Consider the following 27,433-nt stretch of genomic DNA (forward strand, 5'->3'; position numbering starts at 1 on the left):
AGAGTAAACATGTTTATTTTTTTGTGTTATAAACATTTTGTAAAACATTATACAATACTTTATTTTATTTTATTTTTTACACATACAAAAAGAAGTTCTAAACACCAAACTGTCAACATGTACAGAAATTTTTAGGTAATGCAGCCCACACTGGATACATGTTTAGAACTTCTAAACTGGAATAGTTCTAAACTGGATACATAATTTAGGTAATCATCAAATGGTACAAAAAGGCCCAATTAAAACCTTTTGAGAATGAGAGTGGCTGCCCAAAAATTTCTTTTCCATTTTAGTTTTCAGAACTATTTTACTATAGTTTTCCCCTACCGGGTACTAATTAAGATGAAAGTTTCATGCAACATTAACATTCTAATAAATAATAAAAAAAATAATCCCTGTCAATATCCAAGCTTTAAAGGCCAATAAAGAGCGTTCCGCCTCTAGCAGACACAACCCTACCAACACTTCAAATTCTAGATTCGTTTAATTCAAAGTAATGCACCCTTTCATCTCTCAGACTCCATGAGCATATTACCTTCACGAAATCCTCACACCCCTGCAAGTAACCAAAGTAAGTGATCAAAAACAAAAATAGAGGCTTCTAAAGTAACCACTTGTTCATCAATATTTGATTACACATAGAAACACACTATGGCTGTTCAGTTATATTTGTGATCAAAGCCAGTATTGTCAGTGCTGCAACCTCAGCTCATACACACTTATTGCTACAACCCAAAATTGTGGGTCTGAGTGTAAGTTCAACAAACCTCAATTTACCCTTAAAACTACGTAAACATTCTGCAATTAAGAAAATTCATATCCAGAAAACAATGTGAATGTTTTGTGTTGAATATAAGTACACAATAGTTCCTCTCCACTATTAATGTGTGTGTGTATATATATACGTGTGTATAGAGAGAGAAATATACATAGAATAAAAAAATTAATGTACGGATAAACCCTTTATATTTACTTGAATCTTAACCGGGCCCGAAGTCATATATTCTAATCATATAGAGCTTAAGGTTATCTATTTCATATTTATAATATTTTCTTCATATTGTTTCCTAATATTAGTTAATATGAGCTCATGATTTTTCTTAAGAAGTAGTGATCATTTACTTTTCTTCTTTTTTATATTTATACATGTGCACACAATTAAGAACAATAAAATTAATAGTACAAATCTTTCAACACCAGGAAGCTATAGGAAATCCCTGTCAAAATTATCAATCGCTTAACCAAATGTGCAGCGCTAGCAAATCCCCAGATACCCTTGGGCCTCTTCACTTAACAATGTACATAGATAAAGATATCATAGAATAACATCAATGAGTGAGACTCATAAAATTTGTTTACATAACAACTAGTCAAACCTCTGATGTGATATAATTTGCAATAAACTATTGTCCTTAGGATCCACACATAAGGTATAAAATTCATGCTGATCTTTGGATCAAGCAAACAAAATCAAAAGCAAAACAACAGAATTTTTTATATAACTCTAAGAATTACTGAAACAGAAAAGGGGAAATCATATAAAAAAATAGATAAGAAACAAGGGGGAAAAAGATATTTGAATTCTCAACTTGCAAGAAACTATCAATTATTGGTCAGAAAACAATCAACATGCTAAGACTAAATCCACACATAAATAAACCATTCAAACAAATCAGCTCAACTCAGCTAAGACTAAATCCAAAACTAGCTAGGGGCATTAATTGACTTTCATATTTCTCTAAAGACAGAAATAACTTGGACTTCATATATCAAAATATTTAACCATGGCCACCAAGATTCATATGAGCCACCAATATATCCTTAGTGTTCAAAGCTTTTAGTAAATTCAAACCCTGATCTCATTTAAATTACACCTGATTTCCTGCATATATCAATCTATATAAAGTCCAAATTCCAATTATTATACATCATAAATATGATTATTTCTTTCAAAGATAATTAAAAAATATAAACAACGTGACACTAATTCCTTAAGTAATAAAGAGATTAATAATAGATATAAAACTAAATTGTTTTTATCTGTCATTGGACATCAACTCAAGTTATGTTTTCCAAACTTGTAATGTGTTTCTTATGTATCTAAACAATGGACAAATGTATTTCCAAAGTGTCTAAAACGTGTTTGGATGTAAAAAAAGATAAAGAAATAATAAGACACATATGGACATGTGTCCAACACGTCTCCAATTATTCGACTTGCTAGGGGTATGAGATTTTTTTCACCAAACCAAACTAGATGGTTTTCTTGCAAATCAGCACCAAAACTGATGAGACAAGTAAACTACCAAGCTGAACCAATTTATATTGGTTCAAATCGATCGGTTCAGTAACCAACAACCCATCAAACATGGGGAAAAGGAAAATTTCTTTATATTCAATCATGCCTCTAATAATCGAATGTAAAAATCAATCAACTGAAAATAAAAGCGATCAACAATCAACACAAAAAGAATTGGGTCATAATGAAAAATATTCAACTTGGTAGGAAAAACAAGACGAAGTGGGTGAGGTTAGTGATCAAAAACAAAAATAGAGGCTTCTAAAGTAACCACTTGTTCATCAATATTTGATTACACATAGAAACACACTATGGCTGTTCAGTTATATTTGTGATCAAAGCCAGTATTGCCACTGCTGCAACCTCAGCTCATACACACTTATTGCTACAACCCAAAATTGTGGGTCTGAGTGTAAGTTCAACAAACCTCAATTTACCCTTAAAACTAAGTAAACATTCTGCAATTAAGAAAATTCATATCCAGAAAACAATGTGAATGTTTTGTGTTGAAGATAAGTACACAATAGTTCATCTCCACTATTAATGTGTGTGTGTGTATATATATGTGTGTATAGAGAGAGAAATATACATAGAATAAAAAATTAATGTACTGATAAACCCTTCATATTTACTTGAACCTTAACCGGGCCCGAAGTCATATATTCTAATCATATAGAGCTTAAGGTTATCTATTTCATATTTATAATATTTTCTTCATATTGTTTCTGTAAAATAAATTGATGTATATTATTGATTGATGTATTACAAGATTGATAAATTACAATTCCTATACAATCTATATATAGAAGAAAATGTGGTAGTAGGTGTAGTGGAGGTGATAGTGGGTTAGGTGAAGTGGAGTGTGTGGTGAAGTGGAGGTAGGTGAAGTGGAGTGTGTAGTGGAGTAGGTGAAGGTAAAGATGGGAAATTCTAACAGCCCCCCGCAAACTCAAGGAGGAGAGAAACTAACCAACTTGAGTTTGGAGAGAGTAACAAAACAAGAAAATAAAAATAAAAAAGGATAGGAGACACTGTATGGTCGTGTCAGACCGTTGGTGAAGACACTGTATGGGGTGTCATAACGTTGTAGAGGACACTGTATGGTGGTGTCAGACCGATGTAGAAGACAGTTTATGGGGTCATGTCGGACCGTTGTAGAAGACAGTTTATGGGGTCATGTCGGACCGTTGTAGAAGACAACCGGAATCAATGTCGGGACAGTTTACAGAGTCTTGTCGGACCCTTGTAAAAGTTGCACCCTCAAAAGGTGTGCCCAATTTGTCAAAAGGCGTGCCATCAAAAGGCGTGCCCAATTCATCAAAAGATGTGCCATGAAAAGGCGTGCCAGTTTGTCGGGCGGCAAGAGGCGCGCGATACGCGTGGCTGGCCCTGGCTATTTAAAACAAGGTTGAGGCGAAGGCTGTGCATACGAGTCTGAAACCTCTGAACGCTCGGAGAGCTTGTCTCTGCAAATCTTGAAACACCCGGAAACCAACCCTTTTCTGAAACACTTAGCAACTCAAAAACATGGCCTCTTCTTCCCGTCCAGTTACCCAGAACCTGCTCACGCTCTTTCCAGAACTGAACGAGCCCACAAGAGAAATAACTGGTGCGGTGGCCAGTGAACCGCAACCAAACACCTCTGGTTTTGCTCCATTGAACTTTCCGATGCGGTCGGTGGAGCAAAAAATGGCGATGCAAACTGATATTGAGGCTAATCAGTATACTCTGAAGTCATGCGTAGAAACCATGACGGCGGTCACAAATTTGTCGAACCGTCTGCAGAGTAGGACAAATGAGGTGCAGCATTTAAACTCCCAGCTGGCGCTGCTCCAACGCATGTATAAGGATGCGCGAGCAGAGATAAGCGTGCTAAGGGCAGAAAATAAGGAGCTGAAGCGGAAGGCCACCGTGATGTTCCGATTTGGAGGGCCGCCATATGCTGCAGTGGAGGAGCAGGGAGGAGGCAACTTGTTTGGTGGTCGAGGAAGCACGGAGGCAACACCGTCAAGGACCGCCCAGGACGGAGGCAAAAAGAAGAGACCGGCGGCAGAGTAGAGAAGGGATGTCGGTGTGTGGCCGCCTGCAGGAAAGAAAACAAAGCTATGTGTTTGGGTTGTTGTTATGATTTGGTTTTTTTTTTTTTTGTTTTTTTTTTTGTTGTGTGTCAAATTGTGATCGGGGTTGATCCCTGAGATGAATAAAAGATGGTTTGGTGTTTGCTTTTTTTTTTTTTTTTTTTTTTTTTTTTGAATAATAATAATAAAAAGAATAAATTAATGGAGAAAGCATATAAAAGAGATAAAGAGGGGTTGAAATAAAAGAAAATAAAATAAAAGAAAATGATGATGAAATGTCAGGGAAGGAGAAGGCAGGTCGGGGATAGTGCTCTGCAAAAATTAGATATATATATAGATATAGATATATATATATATAGATATAGATATTTCGGGTTTTTTTGTTTGTGGGTTTTTTTTTTTTTTTTTTTTTTTTTTTTTGTTTTTTTTTTTTTGGTGTAATAATAATAATAATAATAATAATAAGAATAGATTAAGGAGGAAAGCATGGGCTCTCGTGGGTGCTGAGTAGAGAGAGGTGTGGGGTTAAAGTAATGGAATCAGAGAAATGATGAAAGTGGGTGGAATTAAAAAAGAAAAAAAATAAAAATAATGTTATCATAAAGTGCATGTGGGGAAGTTGTTGCTTTTGCTGTGTGGGGTTGGAATAAATTAAGAAAAAAGGATGGAGATGATTAAAGGAAGCATGGGGGAGAGAAAAAGGGACCAGAGAGAGAGGGAGTGGGCATGTGTATCTGGTCGTTTCACTGTCAGTAGAAGATGTATCCACATGTTTTTAGTAATTCTTAATAACACTTGTATCCACAAATTCTGCAGCACTTCTGCAAGAAGACTGGTACATTTTTTTTTTCTTGTACATTGCTAGAGGCCCCATCAAGAAGTACGTTAGCGCTGCTGAATCCTCCATCATGTATAGTCTTAACTGCTGAACCACCTTCACAAGAGTGTCCACGCTGGAACCTCCTTCCTCGGCGAAGCCGGTGATGTGGTGTGACAAAGAATTGCTCGTCCAATCATCGACAGACTCGAGACAATCCCAACCACATAGAAAACCATCACCAATCCAAGAACCCAAGGCATCAACAGGAATCCAATGAAAAAAGTAACCGATCCACACAGCATCAGAGCCAACGAAATCCCCAACAACAACGATGCAAACCCCGCCGGCGATATCAGCGGCGTCTCCGGTCGTCGCCTAGACGAAGGCACCGCCGCCGGAGATGGATCGGAAAACTGAATCGGTGTAGGAGGAGAACGGAGGAGGTTGCTTTGGCGAGGTATGTGTAAGAAAAATCTTAGCGGACTAGGTTGAGGTCCGGCGGGCAGCTAAGGTGAGGTTGCCGCCCGCCGGGGAAGTGAAAATATCAGGTTCTAAACCTGCTCTGATACCATGTAAAATAAATTGATGTATATTATTGATTGATGTATTACAAGATTGATAAATTACAATTCCTATACAATCTATATATAGAAGAAAATGTGGTAGTAGGTGTAGTGGAGGTGATAGTGGGTTAGGTGAAGTGGAGTGTGTGGTGAAGTGGAGGTAGGTGAAGTGGAGTGTGTAGTGGAGTAGGTGAAGGTAAAGATGGAAAATTCTAACAGTTTCCTAATATTAGTTAATATGAGCTCATGATTTTTCTTAAGAAGTAGTGATCATTTACTTTTCTTCTTTTTTATATTTATACATGTGCACACAATTAAGAACAATAAAATTAATAGTACAAATCTTTCAACACCAGGAAGCTATAGGAAATCCCTGTCAAAATTATCAATCGCTTAACCAAATGTGCAGCGCTAGCAAATCCCCAGATACCCTTGGGCCTCTTCACTTAACAATGTACATAGATAAAGATATCATAGAATAACATCAATGAGTGAGACTCACAAAATTTGTTTACATAACAATTAGTCAAACCTCTGATGTGATATAATTTGCAATAAACTATTGTCCTTAGGATCCACATATAAGGTATAAAATTCATGCTGATCTTTGGATCAAGCAAAACAAAATCAAAAGCAAAATAACAGAATTTTTTATATAACTCTAAGAATTACTGAAACAGAAAAGGGGAAATCATATAAAAAAAATAGATAAGAAACAAGGGGGAAAAAGATATTTGAATTCTCAACTTGCAAGAAACTATCAATTATTGGTCAGAAAACAATCAACATGCTAAGACTAAATCCACACATAAATAAACCATTCAAACAAATCAGCTCAACTCAGCTAAGACTAAATCCAAAACTAGCTAGGGGCATTAATTGACTTTCATATTTCTCTAAAGACAGAAATAACTTGGACTTCATATATCGAAATATTTAACCATGGCCACCAAGATTCATATGAGCCACCAATATATCCTTAGTGTTCAAAGCTTTTAGTAAATTCAAACCCTGATCTCATTTAAATTACACCTGATTTCCTGCATATATCAATCTATATAAAGTCCAAATTCCAATTATTATACATCATAAATATGATTATTTCTTTCAAAGATAATTAAAAAATATAAACAACATGACACTAATTCCTTAAGTAATAAAGAGATTAATAATAGATATAAAACTAAATTGTTTTTACCTGTCATTGGACATCAACTCAAGTTATGTTTTCCAAACTTGTAATGTGTTTCTTATGTATCTAAACAATGGACAAATGTATTTCCAAAGTGTCTAAAACGTGTTTGGATGTAAAAAAAGATAAAGAAATAATAAGACACATATGGACATGTGTCCAACACGTCTCCAATTATTCGACTTGCTAGGGGTATGAGATTTTTTTCACCAAACCAAACTAGATGGTTTTCTTGCAAATCAGCACCAAAACTGATGAGACAAGTAAACTACCAAGCTGAACCAATTTATATTGGTTCAAATCGATCGGTTCAGTAACCAACAACCCATCAAACATGGGGAAAAGGAAAATTTCTTTATATTCAATCGTGCCTCTAATAATCGAATGTAAAAATCAATCAACTGAAAATAAAAGCGATCAACAATCAACACAAAAAGAATTGGGTCATAATGAAAAATATTCAACTTGGTAGGAAAAACAAGACGAAGTGGGTGAAGTTAGTGATCAAAAACAAAAATAGAGGCTTCTAAAGTAACCACTTGTTCATCAATATTTGATTACACATAGAAACACACTATGGCTGTTCAGTTATATTTGTGATCAAAGCCAGTATTGTCACTGCTGCAACCTCAGCTCATACACACTTATTGCTACAACCCAAAATTGTGGGTCTGAGTGTAAGTTCAACAAACCTCAATTTACCCTTAAAACTAAGTAAACATTCTGCAATTAAGAAAATTCATATCCAGAAAACAATGTGAATGTTTTGTGTTGAAGATAAGTACACAATAGTTCATCTCCACTATTAATGTGTGTGTGTGTATATATATGTGTGTATAGAGAGAGAAATATACATAGAATAAAAAATTAATGTACTGATAAACCCTTCATATTTACTTGAACCTTAACCGGGCCCGAAGTCATATATTCTAATCATATAGAGCTTATCTATTTCATATTTATAATATTTTCTTCATATTGTTTCCTAATATTAGTTAATATGAGCTCATGATTTTTCTTAAGAAGTTGTGATCATTTACTTTTCTTCTTTTTTATATTTATACATGTGCACACAATTAAGAACAATAAAATTAATAGTACAAATCTTTCAACACCAGGAAGCTATAGGAAATCCCTGTCAAAATTATCAATCGCTTAACCAAATGTGCAGCGCTAGCAAATCCCCAGATACCCTTGGGCCTCTTCACTTAACAATGTACATAGATAAAGATATCATAGAATAACATCAATGAGTGAGACTCATAAAATTTGTTTACATAACAATTAGTCAAACCTCTGATGTGATATAATTTGCAATAAACTATTGTCCTTAGGATCCACATATAAGGTATAAAATTCATGCTGATCTTTGGATCAAGCAAACAAAATCAAAAGCAAAACAACAGAATTTTTTATATAACTCTAAGAATTACTGAAACAGAAAAGGGGAAATCATATAAAAAAATAGATAAGAAACAAGGGGGAAAAAGATATTTGAATTCTCAACTTGCAAGAAACTATCAATTATTGGTCAGAAAACAATCAACATGCTAAGACTAAATCCACACATAAATAAACCATTCAAACAAATCAGCTCAACTCAGCTAAGACTAAATCCAAAACTAGCTAGGGGCATTAATTGACTTTCATATTTCTCTAAAGACAGAAATAACTTGGACTTCATATATCAAAATATTTAACCATGGCCACCAAGATTCATATGAGCCACCAATATATCCTTAGTGTTCAAAGCTTTTAGTAAATTCAAACCCTGATCTCATTTAAATTACACCTGATTTCCTGCATATATCAATCTATATAAAGTCCAAATTCCAATTATTATACATCATAAATATGATTATTTCTTTCAAAGATAATTAAAAAATATAAACAACATGACACTAATTCCTTAAGTAATAAAGAGATTAATAATAGATATAAAACTAAATTGTTTTTATCTGTCATTGGACATCAACTCAAGTTATGTTTTCCAAACTTGTAATGTGTTTCTTATGTATCTAAACAATGGACAAATGTATTTCCAAAGTGTCTAAAACGTGTTTGGATGTAAAAAAAGAAAGAAATAATAAGACACATATGGACATGTGTCCAACACGTCTCCAATTATTCGACTTGCTAGGGGTATGAGATTTTTTTCACCAAACCAAACTAGATGGTTTTCTTGCAAATCAGCACCAAAACTGATGAGACAAGTAAACTACCAAGCTGAACCAATTTATATTGGTTCAAATCGATCGGTCCAGTAACCAACAACCCATCAAACATGGGGAAAAGGAAAATTTCTTTATATTCAATCATGCCTCTAATAATCGAATGTAAAAATCAATCAACTGAAAATAAAAGCGATCAACAATCAACACAAAAAGAATTGGGTCATAATGAAAAATATTCAACTTGGTAGGAAAAACAAGACGAAGTGGGTGAGGTTAGTGATCAAAAACAAAAATAGAGGCTTCTAAAGTAACCACTTGTTCATCAATATTTGATTACACATAGAAACACACTATGGCTGTTCAGTTATATTTGTGATCAAAGCCAGTATTGCCACTGCTGCAACCTCAGCTCATACACACTTATTGCTACAACCCAAAATTGTGGGTCTGAGTGTAAGTTCAACAAACCTCAATTTACCCTTAAAACTAAGTAAACATTCTGCAATTAAGAAAATTCATATCCAGAAAACAATGTGAATGTTTTGTGTTGAAGATAAGTACACAATAGTTCCTCTCCACTATTAATGTGTGTGTGTGTATATATATGTGTGTATAGAGAGAGAAATATACATAGAATAAAAAATTAATGTACTGATAAACCCTTCATATTTACTTGAACCTTAACCGGGCCCGAAGTCATATATTCTAATCATATAGAGCTTAAGGTTATCTATTTCATATTTATAATATTTTCTTCATATTGTTTCCTAATATTAGTTAATATGAGCTCATGATTTTTCTTAAGAAGTAGTGATCATTTACTTTTCTTCTTTTTTATATTTATACATGTGCACACAATTAAGAACAATAAAATTAATAGTACAAATCTTTCAACACCAGGAAGCTATAGGAAATCCCTGTCAAAATTATCAATCGCTTAACCAAATGTGCAGCGCTAGCAAATCCCCAGATACCCTTGGGCCTCTTCACTTAACAATGTACATAGATAAAGATATCATAGAATAACATCAATGAGTGAGACTCATAAAATTTGTTTACATAATAATTAGTCAAACCTCTGATGTGATATAATTTGCAATAAACTATTGTCCTTAGGATCCACATATAAGGTATAAAATTCATGCTGATCTTTGGATCAAGCAAACAAAATCAAAAGCAAAACAACAGAATTTTTTATATAACTCTAAGAATTACTGAAACAGAAAAGGGGAAATCATATAAAAAAATAGATAAGAAACAAGGGGGAAAAAGATATTTGAATTCTCAACTTGCAAGAAACTATCAATTATTGGTCAGAAAACAATCAACATGCTAAGACTAAATCCACACATAAATAAACCATTCAAACAAATCAGCTCAACTCAGCTAAGACTAAATCCAAAACTAGCTAGGGGCATTAATTGACTTTCATATTTCTCTAAAGACAGAAATAACTTGGACTTCATATATCGAAATATTTAACCATGGCCACCAAGATTCATATGAGCCACCAATATATCCTTAGTGTTCAAAGCTTTTAGTAAATTCAAACCCTGATCTCATTTAAATTACACCTGATTTCCTGCATATATCAATCTATATAAAGTCCAAATTCCAATTATTATACATCATAAATATGATTATTTCTTTCAAAGATAATTAAAAAATATAAACAACGTGACACTAATTCCTTAAGTAATAAAGAGATTAATAATAGATATAAAACTAAATTGTTTTTATCTGTCATTGGACATCAACTCAAGTTATGTTTTCCAAACTTGTAATGTGTTTCTTATGTATCTAAACAATGGACAAATGTATTTCCAAAGTGTCTAAAACGTGTTTGGATGTAAAAAAAGATAAAGAAATAATAAGACACATATGGACATGTGTCCAACACGTCTCCAATTATTCGACTTGCTAGGGGTATGAGATTTTTTTCACCAAACCAAACTAGATGGTTTTCTTGCAAATCAGCACCAAAACTGATGAGACAAGTAAACTACCAAGCTGAACCAATTTATATTGGTTCAAATCGATCGGTTCAGTAACCAACAACCCATCAAACATGGGGAAAAGGAAAATTTCTTTATATTCAATCATGCCTCTAATAATCGAATGTAAAAATCAATCAACTGAAAATAAAAGCGATCAACAATCAACACAAAAAGAATTGGGTCATAATGAAAAATATTCAACTTGGTAGGAAAAACAAGACGAAGTGGGTGAGGTTAGTGATCAAAAACAAAAATAGAGGCTTCTAAAGTAACCACTTGTTCATCAATATTTGATTACACATAGAAACACACTATGGCTGTTCAGTTATATTTGTGATCAAAGCCAGTATTGCCACTGCTGCAACCTCAGCTCATACACACTTATTGCTACAACCCAAAATTGTGGGTCTGAGTGTAAGTTCAACAAACCTCAATTTACCCTTAAAACTAAGTAAACATTCTGCAATTAAGAAAATTCATATCCAGAAAACAATGTGAATGTTTTGTGTTGAAGATAAGTACACAATAGTTCATCTCCACTATTAATGTGTGTGTGTGTATATATATGTGTGTATAGAGAGAGAAATATACATAGAATAAAAAATTAATGTACTGATAAACCCTTCATATTTACTTGAACCTTAACCGGGCCCGAAGTCATATATTCTAATCATATAGAGCTTAAGGTTATCTATTTCATATTTATAATATTTTCTTCATATTGTTTCTGTAAAATAAATTGATGTATATTATTGATTGATGTATTACAAGATTGATAAATTACAATTCCTATACAATCTATATATAGAAGAAAATGTGGTAGTAGGTGTAGTGGAGGTGATAGTGGGTTAGGTGAAGTGGAGTGTGTGGTGAAGTGGAGGTAGGTGAAGTGGAGTGTGTAGTGGAGTAGGTGAAGGTAAAGATGGGAAATTCTAACAGCCCCCCGCAAACTCAAGGAGGAGAGAAACTAACCAACTTGAGTTTGGAGAGAGTAACAAAACAAGAAAATAAAAATAAAAAAGGATAGGAGACACTGTATGGTCGTGTCAGACCGTTGGTGAAGACACTGTATGGGGTGTCATAACGTTGTAGAGGACACTGTATGGTGGTGTCAGACCGATGTAGAAGACAGTTTATGGGGTCATGTCGGACCGTTGTAGAAGACAGTTTATGGGGTCATGTCGGACCGTTGTAGAAGACAACCGGAATCAATGTCGGGACAGTTTACAGAGTCTTGTCGGACCCTTGTAAAAGTTGCACCCTCAAAAGGTGTGCCCAATTTGTCAAAAGGCGTGCCATCAAAAGGCGTGCCCAATTCATCAAAAGATGTGCCATGAAAAGGCGTGCCAGTTTGTCGGGCGGCAAGAGGCGCGCGATACGCGTGGCTGGCCCTGGCTATTTAAAACAAGGTTGAGGCGAAGGCTGTGCATACGAGTCTGAAACCTCTGAACGCTCGGAGAGCTTGTCTCTGCAAATCTTGAAACACCCGGAAACCAACCCTTTTCTGAAACACTTAGCAACTCAAAAACATGGCCTCTTCTTCCCGTCCAGTTACCCAGAACCTGCTCACGCTCTTTCCAGAACTGAACGAGCCCACAAGAGAAATAACTGGTGCGGTGGCCAGTGAACCGCAACCAAACACCTCTGGTTTTGCTCCATTGAACTTTCCGATGCGGTCGGTGGAGCAAAAAATGGCGATGCAAACTGATATTGAGGCTAATCAGTATACTCTGAAGTCATGCGTAGAAACCATGACGGCGGTCACAAATTTGTCGAACCGTCTGCAGAGTAGGACAAATGAGGTGCAGCATTTAAACTCCCAGCTGGCGCTGCTCCAACGCATGTATAAGGATGCGCGAGCAGAGATAAGCGTGCTAAGGGCAGAAAATAAGGAGCTGAAGCGGAAGGCCACCGTGATGTTCCGATTTGGAGGGCCGCCATATGCTGCAGTGGAGGAGCAGGGAGGAGGCAACTTGTTTGGTGGTCGAGGAAGCACGGAGGCAACACCGTCAAGGACCGCCCAGGACGGAGGCAAAAAGAAGAGACCGGCGGCAGAGTAGAGAAGGGATGTCGGTGTGTGGCCGCCTGCAGGAAAGAAAACAAAGCTATGTGTTTGGGTTGTTGTTATGATTTGGTTTTTTTTTTTTTTGTTTTTTTTTTTGTTGTGTGTCAAATTGTGATCGGGGTTGATCCCTGAGATGAATAAAAGATGGTTTGGTGTTTGCTTTTTTTTTTTTTTTTTTTTTTTTTTTTTGAATAATAATAATAAAAAGAATAAATTAATGGAGAAAGCATATAAAAGAGATAAAGAGGGGTTGAAATAAAAGAAAATAAAATAAAAGAAAATGATGATGAAATGTCAGGGAAGGAGAAGGCAGGTCGGGGATAGTGCTCTGCAAAAATTAGATATATATATAGATATAGATATATATATATATAGATATAGATATTTCGGGTTTTTTTGTTTGTGGGTTTTTTTTTTTTTTTTTTTTTTTTTTTGTTTTTTTTTTTTTGGTGTAATAATAATAATAATAATAATAATAAGAATAGATTAAGGAGGAAAGCATGGGCTCTCGTGGGTGCTGAGTAGAGAGAGGTGTGGGGTTAAAGTAATGGAATCAGAGAAATGATGAAAGTGGGTGGAATTAAAAAAGAAAAAAAATAAAAATAATGTTATCATAAAGTGCATGTGGGGAAGTTGTTGCTTTTGCTGTGTGGGGTTGGAATAAATTAAGAAAAAAGGATGGAGATGATTAAAGGAAGCATGGGGGAGAGAAAAAGGGACCAGAGAGAGAGGGAGTGGGCATGTGTATCTGGTCGTTTCACTGTCAGTAGAAGATGTATCCACATGTTTTTAGTAATTCTTAATAACACTTGTATCCACAAATTCTGCAGCACTTCTGCAAGAAGACTGGTACATTTTTTTTTTCTTGTACATTGCTAGAGGCCCCATCAAGAAGTACGTTAGCGCTGCTGAATCCTCCATCATGTATAGTCTTAACTGCTGAACCACCTTCACAAGAGTGTCCACGCTGGAACCTCCTTCCTCGGCGAAGCCGGTGATGTGGTGTGACAAAGAATTGCTCGTCCAATCATCGACAGACTCGAGACAATCCCAACCACATAGAAAACCATCACCAATCCAAGAACCCAAGGCATCAACAGGAATCCAATGAAAAAAGTAACCGATCCACACAGCATCAGAGCCAACGAAATCCCCAACAACAACGATGCAAACCCCGCCGGCGATATCAGCGGCGTCTCCGGTCGTCGCCTAGACGAAGGCACCGCCGCCGGAGATGGATCGGAAAACTGAATCGGTGTAGGAGGAGAACGGAGGAGGTTGCTTTGGCGAGGTATGTGTAAGAAAAATCTTAGCGGACTAGGTTGAGGTCCGGCGGGCAGCTAAGGTGAGGTTGCCGCCCGCCGGGGAAGTGAAAATATCAGGTTCTAAACCTGCTCTGATACCATGTAAAATAAATTGATGTATATTATTGATTGATGTATTACAAGATTGATAAATTACAATTCCTATACAATCTATATATAGAAGAAAATGTGGTAGTAGGTGTAGTGGAGGTGATAGTGGGTTAGGTGAAGTGGAGTGTGTGGTGAAGTGGAGGTAGGTGAAGTGGAGTGTGTAGTGGAGTAGGTGAAGGTAAAGATGGAAAATTCTAACAGTTTCCTAATATTAGTTAATATGAGCTCATGATTTTTCTTAAGAAGTAGTGATCATTTACTTTTCTTCTTTTTTATATTTATACATGTGCACACAATTAAGAACAATAAAATTAATAGTACAAATCTTTCAACACCAGGAAGCTATAGGAAATCCCTGTCAAAATTATCAATCGCTTAACCAAATGTGCAGCGCTAGCAAATCCCCAGATACCCTTGGGCCTCTTCACTTAACAATGTACATAGATAAAGATATCATAGAATAACATCAATGAGTGAGACTCACAAAATTTGTTTACATAACAATTAGTCAAACCTCTGATGTGATATAATTTGCAATAAACTATTGTCCTTAGGATCCACATATAAGGTATAAAATTCATGCTGATCTTTGGATCAAGCAAAACAAAATCAAAAGCAAAATAACAGAATTTTTTATATAACTCTAAGAATTACTGAAACAGAAAAGGGGAAATCATATAAAAAAAATAGATAAGAAACAAGGGGGAAAAAGATATTTGAATTCTCAACTTGCAAGAAACTATCAATTATTGGTCAGAAAACAATCAACATGCTAAGACTAAATCCACACATAAATAAACCATTCAAACAAATCAGCTCAACTCAGCTAAGACTAAATCCAAAACTAGCTAGGGGCATTAATTGACTTTCATATTTCTCTAAAGACAGAAATAACTTGGACTTCATATATCGAAATATTTAACCATGGCCACCAAGATTCATATGAGCCACCAATATATCCTTAGTGTTCAAAGCTTTTAGTAAATTCAAACCCTGATCTCATTTAAATTACACCTGATTTCCTGCATATATCAATCTATATAAAGTCCAAATTCCAATTATTATACATCATAAATATGATTATTTCTTTCAAAGATAATTAAAAAATATAAACAACATGACACTAATTCCTTAAGTAATAAAGAGATTAATAATAGATATAAAACTAAATTGTTTTTACCTGTCATTGGACATCAACTCAAGTTATGTTTTCCAAACTTGTAATGTGTTTCTTATGTATCTAAACAATGGACAAATGTATTTCCAAAGTGTCTAAAACGTGTTTGGATGTAAAAAAAGATAAAGAAATAATAAGACACATATGGACATGTGTCCAACACGTCTCCAATTATTCGACTTGCTAGGGGTATGAGATTTTTTTCACCAAACCAAACTAGATGGTTTTCTTGCAAATCAGCACCAAAACTGATGAGACAAGTAAACTACCAAGCTGAACCAATTTATATTGGTTCAAATCGATCGGTTCAGTAACCAACAACCCATCAAACATGGGGAAAAGGAAAATTTCTTTATATTCAATCGTGCCTCTAATAATCGAATGTAAAAATCAATCAACTGAAAATAAAAGCGATCAACAATCAACACAAAAAGAATTGGGTCATAATGAAAAATATTCAACTTGGTAGGAAAAACAAGACGAAGTGGGTGAAGTTAGTGATCAAAAACAAAAATAGAGGCTTCTAAAGTAACCACTTGTTCATCAATATTTGATTACACATAGAAACACACTATGGCTGTTCAGTTATATTTGTGATCAAAGCCAGTATTGTCACTGCTGCAACCTCAGCTCATACACACTTATTGCTACAACCCAAAATTGTGGGTCTGAGTGTAAGTTCAACAAACCTCAATTTACCCTTAAAACTAAGTAAACATTCTGCAATTAAGAAAATTCATATCCAGAAAACAATGTGAATGTTTTGTGTTGAAGATAAGTACACAATAGTTCATCTCCACTATTAATGTGTGTGTGTGTATATATATGTGTGTATAGAGAGAGAAATATACATAGAATAAAAAATTAATGTACTGATAAACCCTTCATATTTACTTGAACCTTAACCGGGCCCGAAGTCATATATTCTAATCATATAGAGCTTATCTATTTCATATTTATAATATTTTCTTCATATTGTTTCCTAATATTAGTTAATATGAGCTCATGATTTTTCTTAAGAAGTTGTGATCATTTACTTTTCTTCTTTTTTATATTTATACATGTGCACACAATTAAGAACAATAAAATTAATAGTACAAATCTTTCAACACCAGGAAGCTATAGGAAATCCCTGTCAAAATTATCAATCGCTTAACCAAATGTGCAGCGCTAGCAAATCCCCAGATACCCTTGGGCCTCTTCACTTAACAATGTACATAGATAAAGATATCATAGAATAACATCAATGAGTGAGACTCATAAAATTTGTTTACATAACAATTAGTCAAACCTCTGATGTGATATAATTTGCAATAAACTATTGTCCTTAGGATCCACATATAAGGTATAAAATTCATGCTGATCTTTGGATCAAGCAAACAAAATCAAAAGCAAAACAACAGAATTTTTTATATAACTCTAAGAATTACTGAAACAGAAAAGGGGAAATCATATAAAAAAATAGATAAGAAACAAGGGGGAAAAAGATATTTGAATTCTCAACTTGCAAGAAACTATCAATTATTGGTCAGAAAACAATCAACATGCTAAGACTAAATCCACACATAAATAAACCATTCAAACAAATCAGCTCAACTCAGCTAAGACTAAATCCAAAACTAGCTAGGGGCATTAATTGACTTTCATATTTCTCTAAAGACAGAAATAACTTGGACTTCATATATCAAAATATTTAACCATGGCCACCAAGATTCATATGAGCCACCAATATATCCTTAGTGTTCAAAGCTTTTAGTAAATTCAAACCCTGATCTCATTTAAATTACACCTGATTTCCTGCATATATCAATCTATATAAAGTCCAAATTCCAATTATTATACATCATAAATATGATTATTTCTTTCAAAGATAATTAAAAAATATAAACAACATGACACTAATTCCTTAAGTAATAAAGAGATTAATAATAGATATAAAACTAAATTGTTTTTATCTGTCATTGGACATCAACTCAAGTTATGTTTTCCAAACTTGTAATGTGTTTCTTATGTATCTAAACAATGGACAAATGTATTTCCAAAGTGTCTAAAACGTGTTTGGATGTAAAAAAAGAAAGAAATAATAAGACACATATGGACATGTGTCCAACACGTCTCCAATTATTCGACTTGCTAGGGGTATGAGATTTTTTTCACCAAACCAAACTAGATGGTTTTCTTGCAAATCAGCACCAAAACTGATGAGACAAGTAAACTACCAAGCTGAACCAATTTATATTGGTTCAAATCGATCGGTCCAGTAACCAACAACCCATCAAACATGGGGAAAAGGAAAATTTCTTTATATTCAATCATGCCTCTAATAATCGAATGTAAAAATCAATCAACTGAAAATAAAAGCGATCAACAATCAACAAAAAAAGAATTGGGTCATAATGAAAAATATTCAACTTGGTAGGAAAAACAAGACGAAGTGGGTGAGGTTAGTGATCAAAAACAAAAATAGAGGCTTCTAAAGTAACCACTTGTTCATCAATATTTGATTACACATAGAAACACACTATGGCTGTTCAGTTATATTTGTGATCAAAGCCAGTATTGCCACTGCTGCAACCTCAGCTCATACACACTTATTGCTACAACCCAAAATTGTGGGTCTGAGTGTAAGTTCAACAAACCTCAATTTACCCTTAAAACTAAGTAAACATTCTGCAATTAAGAAAATTCATATCCAGAAAACAATGTGAATGTTTTGTGTTGAAGATAAGTACACAATAGTTCCTCTCCACTATTAATGTGTGTGTGTGTATATATATGTGTGTATAGAGAGAGAAATATACATAGAATAAAAAATTAATGTACTGATAAACCCTTCATATTTACTTGAACCTTAACCGGGCCCGAAGTCATATATTCTAATCATATAGAGCTTAAGGTTATCTATTTCATATTTATAATATTTTCTTCATATTGTTTCCTAATATTAGTTAATATGAGCTCATGATTTTTCTTAAGAAGTAGTGATCATTTACTTTTCTTCTTTTTTATATTTATACATGTGCACACAATTAAGAACAATAAAATTAATAGTACAAATCTTTCAACACCAGGAAGCTATAGGAAATCCCTGTCAAAATTATCAATCGCTTAACCAAATGTGCAGCGCTAGCAAATCCCCAGATACCCTTGGGCCTCTTCACTTAACAATGTACATAGATAAAGATATCATAGAATAACATCAATGAGTGAGACTCATAAAATTTGTTTACATAATAATTAGTCAAACCTCTGATGTGATATAATTTGCAATAAACTATTGTCCTTAGGATCCACATATAAGGTATAAAATTCATGCTGATCTTTGGATCAAGCAAACAAAATCAAAAGCAAAACAACAGAATTTTTTATATAACTCTAAGAATTACTGAAACAGAAAAGGGGAAATCATATAAAAAAATAGATAAGAAACAAGGGGGAAAAAGATATTTGAATTCTCAACTTGCAAGAAACTATCAATTATTGGTCAGAAAACAATCAACATGCTAAGACTAAATCCACACATAAATAAACCATTCAAACAAATCAGCTCAACTCAGCTAAGACTAAATCCAAAACTAGCTAGGGGCATTAATTGACTTTCATATTTCTCTAAAGACAGAAATAACTTGGACTTCATATATCGAAATATTTAACCATGGCCACCAAGATTCATATGAGCCACCAATATATCCTTAGTGTTCAAAGCTTTTAGTAAATTCAAACCCTGATCTCATTTAAATTACACCTGATTTCCTGCATATATCAATCTATATAAAGTCCAAATTCCAATTATTATACATCATAAATATGATTATTTCTTTCAAAGATAATTAAAAAATATAAACAACGTGACACTAATTCCTTGAGTAATAAAGAGATTAATAATAGATATAAAACTAAATTGTTTTTATCTGTCATTGGACATCAACTCAAGTTATGTTTTCCAAACTTGTAATGTGTTTCTTATGTATCTAAACAATGGACAAATGTATTTCCAAAGTGTCTAAAACGTGTTTGGATGTAAAAAAAGATAAAGAAATAATAAGACACATATGGACATGTGTCCAACACGTCTCCAATTATTCGACTTGCTAGGGGTATGAGATTTTTTTCACCAAACCAAACTAGATGGTTTTCTTGCAAATCAGCACCAAAACTGATGAGACAAGTAAACTACCAAGCTGAACCAATTTATATTGGTTCAAATCGATCGGTTCAGTAACCAACAACCCATCAAACATGGGGAAAAGGAAAATTTCTTTATATTCAATCATGCCTCTAATAATCGAATGTAAAAATCAATCAACTGAAAATAAAAGCGATCAACAATCAACACAAAAAGAATTGGGTCATAATGAAAAATATTCAACTTGGTAGGAAAAACAAGACGAAGTGGGTGAGGTTAGTGATCAAAAACAAAAATAGAGGCTTCTAAAGTAACCACTTGTTCATCAATATTTGATTACACATAGAAACACACTATGGCTGTTCAGTTATATTTGTGATCAAAGCCAGTATTGCCACTGCTGCAACCTCAGCTCATACACACTTATTGCTACAACCCAAAATTGTGGGTCTGAGTGTAAGTTCAACAAACCTCAATTTACCCTTAAAACTAAGTAAACATTCTGCAATTAAGAAAATTCATATCCAGAAAACAATGTGAATGTTTTGTGTTGAAGATAAGTACACAATAGTTCATCTCCACTATTAATGTGTGTGTGTGTATATATATGTGTGTATAGAGAGAGAAATATACATAGAATAAAAAATTAATGTACTGATAAACCCTTCATATTTACTTGAACCTTAACCGGGCCCGAAGTCATATATTCTAATCATATAGAGCTTAAGGTTATCTATTTCATATTTATAATATTTTCTTCATATTGTTTCCTAATATTAGTTAATATGAGCTCATGATTTTTCTTAAGAAGTAGTGATCATTTACTTTTCTTCTTTTTTATATTTATACATGTGCACACAATTAAGAACAATAAAATTAATAGTACAAATCTTTCAACACCAGGAAGCTATAGGAAATCCCTGTCAAAATTATCAATCGCTTAACCAAATGTGCAGCGCTAGCAAATCCCCAGATACCCTTGGGCCTCTTCACTTAACAATGTACATAGATAAAGATATCATAGAATAGCATCAATGAGTGAGACTCATAAAATTTGTTTACATAACAATTAGTCAAACCTCTGATGTGATATAATTTGCAATAAACTATTGTCCTTAGGACCCACATATAAGGTATAAAATTCATGCTGATCTTTGGATCAAGCAAACAAAATCAAAAGCAACACAACAGAATTTTTTATATAACTCTAAGAATTACTGAAACAGAAAAGGGGAAATCATATAAAAAAATAGATAAGAAACAAGGGGGAAAAAGATATTTGAATTCTCAACTTGCAAGAAACTATCAATTATTGGTCAGAAAACAATCAACATGCTAAGACTAAATCCACACATAAATAAACCATTCAAACAAATCAGCTCAACTCAGCTTAAGACTAAATCCAAAACTAGCTAGGGGCATTAATTGACTTTCATATTTCTCTAAAGACAGAAATAACTTGGACTTCATATATCGAAATATTTAACCATGGCCACCAAGATTCATATGAGCCACCAATATATCCTTAGTGTTCAAAGCTTTTAGTAAATTCAAACCCTGATCTCATTTAAATTACACCTGATTTCCTGCATATATCAATCTATATAAAGTCCAAATTCCAATTATTATACATCATAAATATGATTATTTCTTTCAAAGATAATTAAAAAATATAAACAACATGACACTAATTCCTTAAGTAATAAAGAGATTAATAATAGATACCCACTTAAACCTACTCCACTAAACCTAACCCACTACACCACTACCACCTCACCTACTCCACTAAACCTAACCCACTACACCACTACCACCTCCACTTCACCTACTCCTTACCTACTACACACTCACCCTCTTCTATATATAGGAATCATGAATCATTGTAATGAATAACATACATCAATCAATAATATCAATCACCAATACATATTTCATTCTCTCTATTTTTCTATACATCAAATTTAACATGGTATCAGAGCAGGTTTAGAACCTAATATTTTTCGCTTCACCGGCGGGCGGCAACCGCATCTTAGCCGTCCGCCGGACCTCCACCCATTCCGCCATCAGTTTTTTATCCTATTAACATTAATAGCAGAGAGAGAGAGAGGTACATCACCAATTCCAGAGGAATGAAGCTGTTCACACAGTCGTGTGCCCCGCTGGCAAGTCACCGTACTTGGATTCGATGTATTTCGATATCGCAGACTTGTTTGAGCCGTCCTTCTCCTTCAAAGCGTCAAGGGGAAGATCATCAGAATAGTCGCCGTCGTCCACGGGTTCACCGGCGAGTCGAGCTGGCTCATTCAGCTCACCTCCGTCCTCTTCGCCAAGTCCGACTTCGCCACTTACGCCATCGATCACCAAGGCCACGGCTTCTCCGAAGGTCTCTCTCTGCTTCCAGATCTCCAGAAATCGATTGGAACCCTCGGTCAAGCTCTCCGCTCTGGCCGTGCTCAATACGTCTCCGCCTTGTTCGCGACGTGCTACGGTTGTCTGCTGCCGGTTTTGGAGGTGCCTTCAAGAGGGACTGTACAGATCTATTCTGATTTGGCCTATGTGTGTGTGTCCAGAGTGTATCCGTGTGTGTGTTTGACTGTGTGTGTGTGTCTGTGTGCCGTGTGTGTGTGTATGGTGTGTCTATCCCAGTGCCTCACCTCCCACCTTCTTATTTTATTCACTCATTTACTTGTCAGCCATCTCCCCAAGAAGGTCACACTTTTTCTCTACTCTTTGTCACCCATCAGAGAGCACATGCATATGTGTGTTGTTTTTTTTTCTCTCTCCCATGTGACCCACTCTCCCATGTGACCCACTCTCCCACCTATACTTTTTGCTTTTTCATTACACTCCTGTCTCCCATTCCACTTTCTTTTCTTTTTTTTTTTATATTTATTTTACTCCATTTTTTTTGAAAAGCAACAACATTCCACTTTCTTTTCTTTTTTTTTATATTTATTTTACTCCATTTTTTTGAAAAGCATAATGAAAAATATTCAATTTGGTAGGAAAAACAAGACGAAGTGGGTGAAGTTAGTGGTCAAACAAGGCTCGCCTCCAAATTTGAGTCCCTCAAATGGCCAATAATTGATTTACAATCCAAAATAACAGAGATCCAAGGCTTGGATATGCATCTCCACTGGTGCTCAAGAGACCACCTCTCAATGCTCTCTCTATGACTGCTATCTCTTCAGCAATATACTCTCTTGCATTCCTGTCTATAGTAATCCTCTGCTCCGCAATTCTCTGAAAGTTTCACTAATTCCTATGGCAATTGAGATCCTGTCTCTTTTCAATCCTGAATTGCCAGAATTGAATGCTGAGAATCCTACTTTTAAGGTTTTGAAAGCTTCACAATCGGACAATTGATGTATTGGCAAAAATTTTCATACTCTCTGAATGCTGAGAGAATTTCATCTATCGAAAAAATTCACCAAAGTCCAGACTTAAATGGAACATTATAGCATTACTAGAAAAAAAATTAAGTGAAAATAAGAGCTTCTACCCTAAATTCTCTCTACCTAATCTCTGGTGCAAGCAAATTGTTACAACAGATCCTAATTTGCAATGTCTACCAGTGAATTTGGATCAAATTTTGAAGTTGAATTTCCTAAAATCCAAGGTAAGAATGGTGCTCCGAAGGTGGCTATTGTATCGCATGAGCTTTCTCTATGGAGAATTCAAATCAAGAATCCCTAAATTTCTTGAACTACGAGAAAGCCACAAATAGGATGTAAGTGAATGACAATCTAGAGATATGGTAATTGTCAAACAACAAGAATTTGAAACCAGATCTGAATATTAAGAGTACTGCATCAAGAATAGAGAATTAGATGAAACAAAAGAATATTGCTGAAATTCTGGAATGAGCAAAAGTTGAAAAGAATATTCACAAACGGGTAGCTAGGGAGATAACCAACAGTGCTACAGCGAGACAGAATGCAAGGATGAATGGCGAAATTCAGCAAGTGCAAAGAGAAATTAAAGATAAAGACATACCTATTTCAAAAGGAGGAAGATCCAAGAAAAACTATAAAAATCCATCGAAATTTGGTAGATTTAAAGGCTGAAGTACAACAGATGCTTTCCAGGTCTGGAAACCAAAAGGCCATTCCTATGTAGCACATATACAACATGGACACGCTGACATGTCTATTTTTATAAAAGAAAGTAGAACATAACATGCTTGGGACATGTTAAAATTTTATGTTTTTACAAATTTGTTATATATCATATATACAAATAATTTATTCAAAGATAATAAAAAATATGTAACACGACACATTTTATACATTAAAAGATTTTTCATAACTTAAACATCAACATATCATTCACATACCAATTACATTCAAAAGAATGCAGAACAATTATCGAACATTGTATTACACACTATGTTACATGGACTCTTCTGCTTCCCTTAATATACCCGTGTCCGCCAAATATGGTGTTTGATATGTGTCAAACACCCGTATTCAATTTAGATACTCAAATCCTCTAAGTTTATCTAATATACGAAGAAAAGACACTCACATTCGCTAGTAAAGAAACATTTCCAGTTTCTCACACATCAAATTATTTATGTATTCCTTATGTTCCTTAGATCCCATTCAATTTAATGTAATTTCCAAATAATTTACTACATGTTATCTAAGAATAGTAAACAATATGCAATATATATGTGTGTGTTTGAGGTGTGTCCCCAAACCCATATACATTTTGGGTGCATATCTTGATATCCTAAAATTTAAATTTATGATCTAATGTTGGGCAGGCACCGGCACCCACACCAGCACCTAGAACTCGTAACTAAGTCCATGTAACATAATTCACACAAGATGTATTCTTCTAATAAGCGTTTTAAAACATATTTCGAATGCATAAGTTGTATTATAAAGAAACAAAACATTGTTATAATGAAGAGATCCACCATATAGGACATGTTCAGAAGGATCAAGATATGTCCACAATGTGTTGGTAAAGTATCCAATATTATGCAATTGATTTTTTAATTAAAACATGTTGAAGACATGTCGGACACCCTTTTAGGAGTGTCCAAAGGGTGTCAAGTCCGCCACAAGTGTCGGACACAAGACCCTTCCTCCACAGTAGTGTTCGTGCTTCCTAGGGCCCTTGTAAATCTTGGGATATAGAGTAGTTGAAGATGAACTCAATAAACTTGGAAATCCAACAGTAATAGAAGAAAATACACTAGTTCTCAAGAAAAAAAATCCCAAAGCGACACATATAGTAATAATTTTGGTGATGAAAAGAACAAGATAAGACTATGAGAGCTCTAATTTCATCACATATGAATATTTATAAGAATGTTTTAATGATGGAGAAATCCATCACTTGCACGTCTCAAATGGGGTAAAATTGTTATTGGGTATAAATGCTTAATCTGCATCATTAAGCATTGTTAAAATATGCCACTAAAGCAAACAAAAGAGGATATCAATATGGACAATACTTCATTAAGACAATAAAGGTAAATTGAGAAATCATAGAAAAGTTTTCCGGCCAGCAAACAAAGAACTACGAACATGAAATCATTTTAAAGTAATATCTCTCAAAATTATCATACCCAACTAGTTTATTTACCTTGATTAATTACTAATTTCCAGCCTACAAAGCACTACTTCAATCTCGTCGATCCCATCCCACACCAAAGCTTGAAATGTTAGGATAGGACCATCAACAGCATCAGCATCCTTGACATCAAAGGTGATATAATATTGAAAGCCCTCACATGGTTCCAGGTTTGCCTTTACAAGTTTCACAAACTCTAGCTTTGTTTTCTACACACAGAATATGAACAAAAGAGGCTGATTAAGAACATTGTGTGTGTGTGTGTGTGTGATTTATAATTCAAAAAGGAGATTAAAGAAACCAAAAAAAAACTAAATAAAGTTAAATTAAAAAGGAAACACCTCTTTCTCATTGTATTCCTTGAGCGCTAATTCAGAAAGAGATTTGAGGTGGTTAGCATGATAATTGAGGTTTATAATAGGAATAATTTTACCACATGCGAAGGACTTTGGAAAGTCCATGACATCAAAGCCCTGTAAGTGTAAGCTCACAATTAGGATAATATAAACAACAAATGTGTAGATATATGATTACAAAGAAAATTAAGATAATGAATCATGAATAAAGTAATTAAAAAGAAGCATACGTACTACCTTACTTTCCTTTATCTGCCTAGAATACTCCTTATATTCCTTGTCAGTCATCTCATGCACTCCAAACTCATCCACATCTTCATAATTTATCTCATCATCTGAATCATAGTTATAGACTTTGATAATCGATCTTGGATCTGTTTTTTCTGATAAAGATGGTGATGGTGATGGTGATGGTGGTGGTGGTGGTGGGAAATCCTCGCAGCTTTGCTTCTTTGCCGGTGAAGAAGATGCATTTTCAGATTTGGACTTGTCCCAAACAGGGCTGGTACAGGAAGCCATGTTCTCTCGTATAGATAATGAAACAAGGACAAAAACCATAGACAGCAAAAATTAGTGAATTGCTGTAGTTGTTTTTACTTTCTGACAATCAAAACAGAAGATTGAAGATCCAAACAAACATTCAAACAAACAAAATGAAAAACAAAACTGGCATTGATTGAACCCTAGGATTGCAGATTGAAAAAACAGAGGGTATGTTTGGTTTGGATTTCTTGGGAAATTTTTTTTTCAAAATTTGTTTGATTTGTAAATTTTTCAAAATAATTTTCAAAATCACTTTTTCTCTCTTCCTTATCTATCAATCACTTTTTCTCTTTTCTCTTTATTTGTCAATCACTTTTCTCTCACAATAATCTACTCAATTGTAACAAAATATCAAATCATTCCACCATCCAAAACTACTTGCAAAATAAACAACCAAACAAATCAAAAAAAATTTCTGAACTCTCCCTCCAAAACAATTTTCAAAAATTACTCTAAAAAAAAAAAAAAAAAAAAAACCAAACATACCCAGAATAGGTTGAGAGGGCAAACAATCACGGGGAAATAAACGATAGAAAATCAAAATTCATTCACAATACAATCCCAATTGAGGAAACGCCTAACAAATTTATATTTTCTCTGTTGAGATTTTTGAATATGAAATCTGATGCGAATAGAGTGAGTTCAAGAGAGAGATTTAAGAGCAAAAAAACAGATAAAAACTAAACTTGGCACAGCACTGGCAGCGATGAATGGCAACGGAACAGGTTAGACAAGAAGGCTATTGCGTAGAAATTATAATAATGAGATAATTATTTATATTTATCGGTGATTCCATTTATTTAGGCCACAAAACTACGCTATGCACTTATGGCCCGTTTGTTTTGGGTTATAGGAGGGGATTAGGATTACTAGTACCTTGGGATTAGTATATGGGGTGTTTGTTTTGAGAGATAGTCTTGGGACTATTAATACCTTGGGACTAACTAATACCTTGGTATTACTAATACCTTGTTTGTTTTGAGAGATAGGGAGGGTACTACTAATACCTTGGTATTACTAATACCCTTGGGGAGGGGATTCA

At 34.4% G+C, this 27,433-nt stretch overlaps 1 protein-coding gene across 1 annotated transcript; it reads right to left on the minus strand.

The window, feature by feature from the left end:
- On the minus strand, window positions 1-27,225 carry LOC114257478 (uncharacterized). The gene is made up of 4 exons (XM_082921180.1): window positions 26,086-27,225; window positions 25,834-25,965; window positions 25,505-25,701; window positions 1-556 (listed from the first exon to the last, which is right to left on the minus strand). The coding sequence occupies exons 1-3, from the start codon at window positions 26,404-26,406 to the stop codon at window positions 25,510-25,512; spliced, it is 645 nt and encodes a 214-aa protein (XP_082777306.1). The 5' UTR covers window positions 26,407-27,225; the 3' UTR covers window positions 1-556; window positions 25,505-25,509.
- Window positions 27,226-27,433: the final 208 nt, after the last annotated feature.

The sequence above is a fragment of the Camellia sinensis genome, chromosome 3, assembly GCF_055761805.1.
Source record: "Camellia sinensis isolate YWXY chromosome 3, ASM5576180v1, whole genome shotgun sequence".
NCBI classification, from domain to species: domain Eukaryota; kingdom Viridiplantae; phylum Streptophyta; class Magnoliopsida; order Ericales; family Theaceae; genus Camellia; species Camellia sinensis.

Coding starts and splice junctions, on each gene's coding strand:
- LOC114257478 (XM_082921180.1), bottom strand. CDS start 26,406: ATGGTTTTTGTCCTTGTTTCATTATCTATACGAGAGAACATGGCTTCC. Junction 25,966..26,085: donor GGCAGATAAAGGAAAGTAAG/GTAGTACGTATG, acceptor TTACACTTACAG/GGCTTTGATGTCATGGACTT. Junction 25,702..25,833: donor AGGAATACAATGAGAAAGAG/GTGTTTCCTTTT, acceptor TTCTGTGTGTAG/AAAACAAAGCTAGAGTTTGT.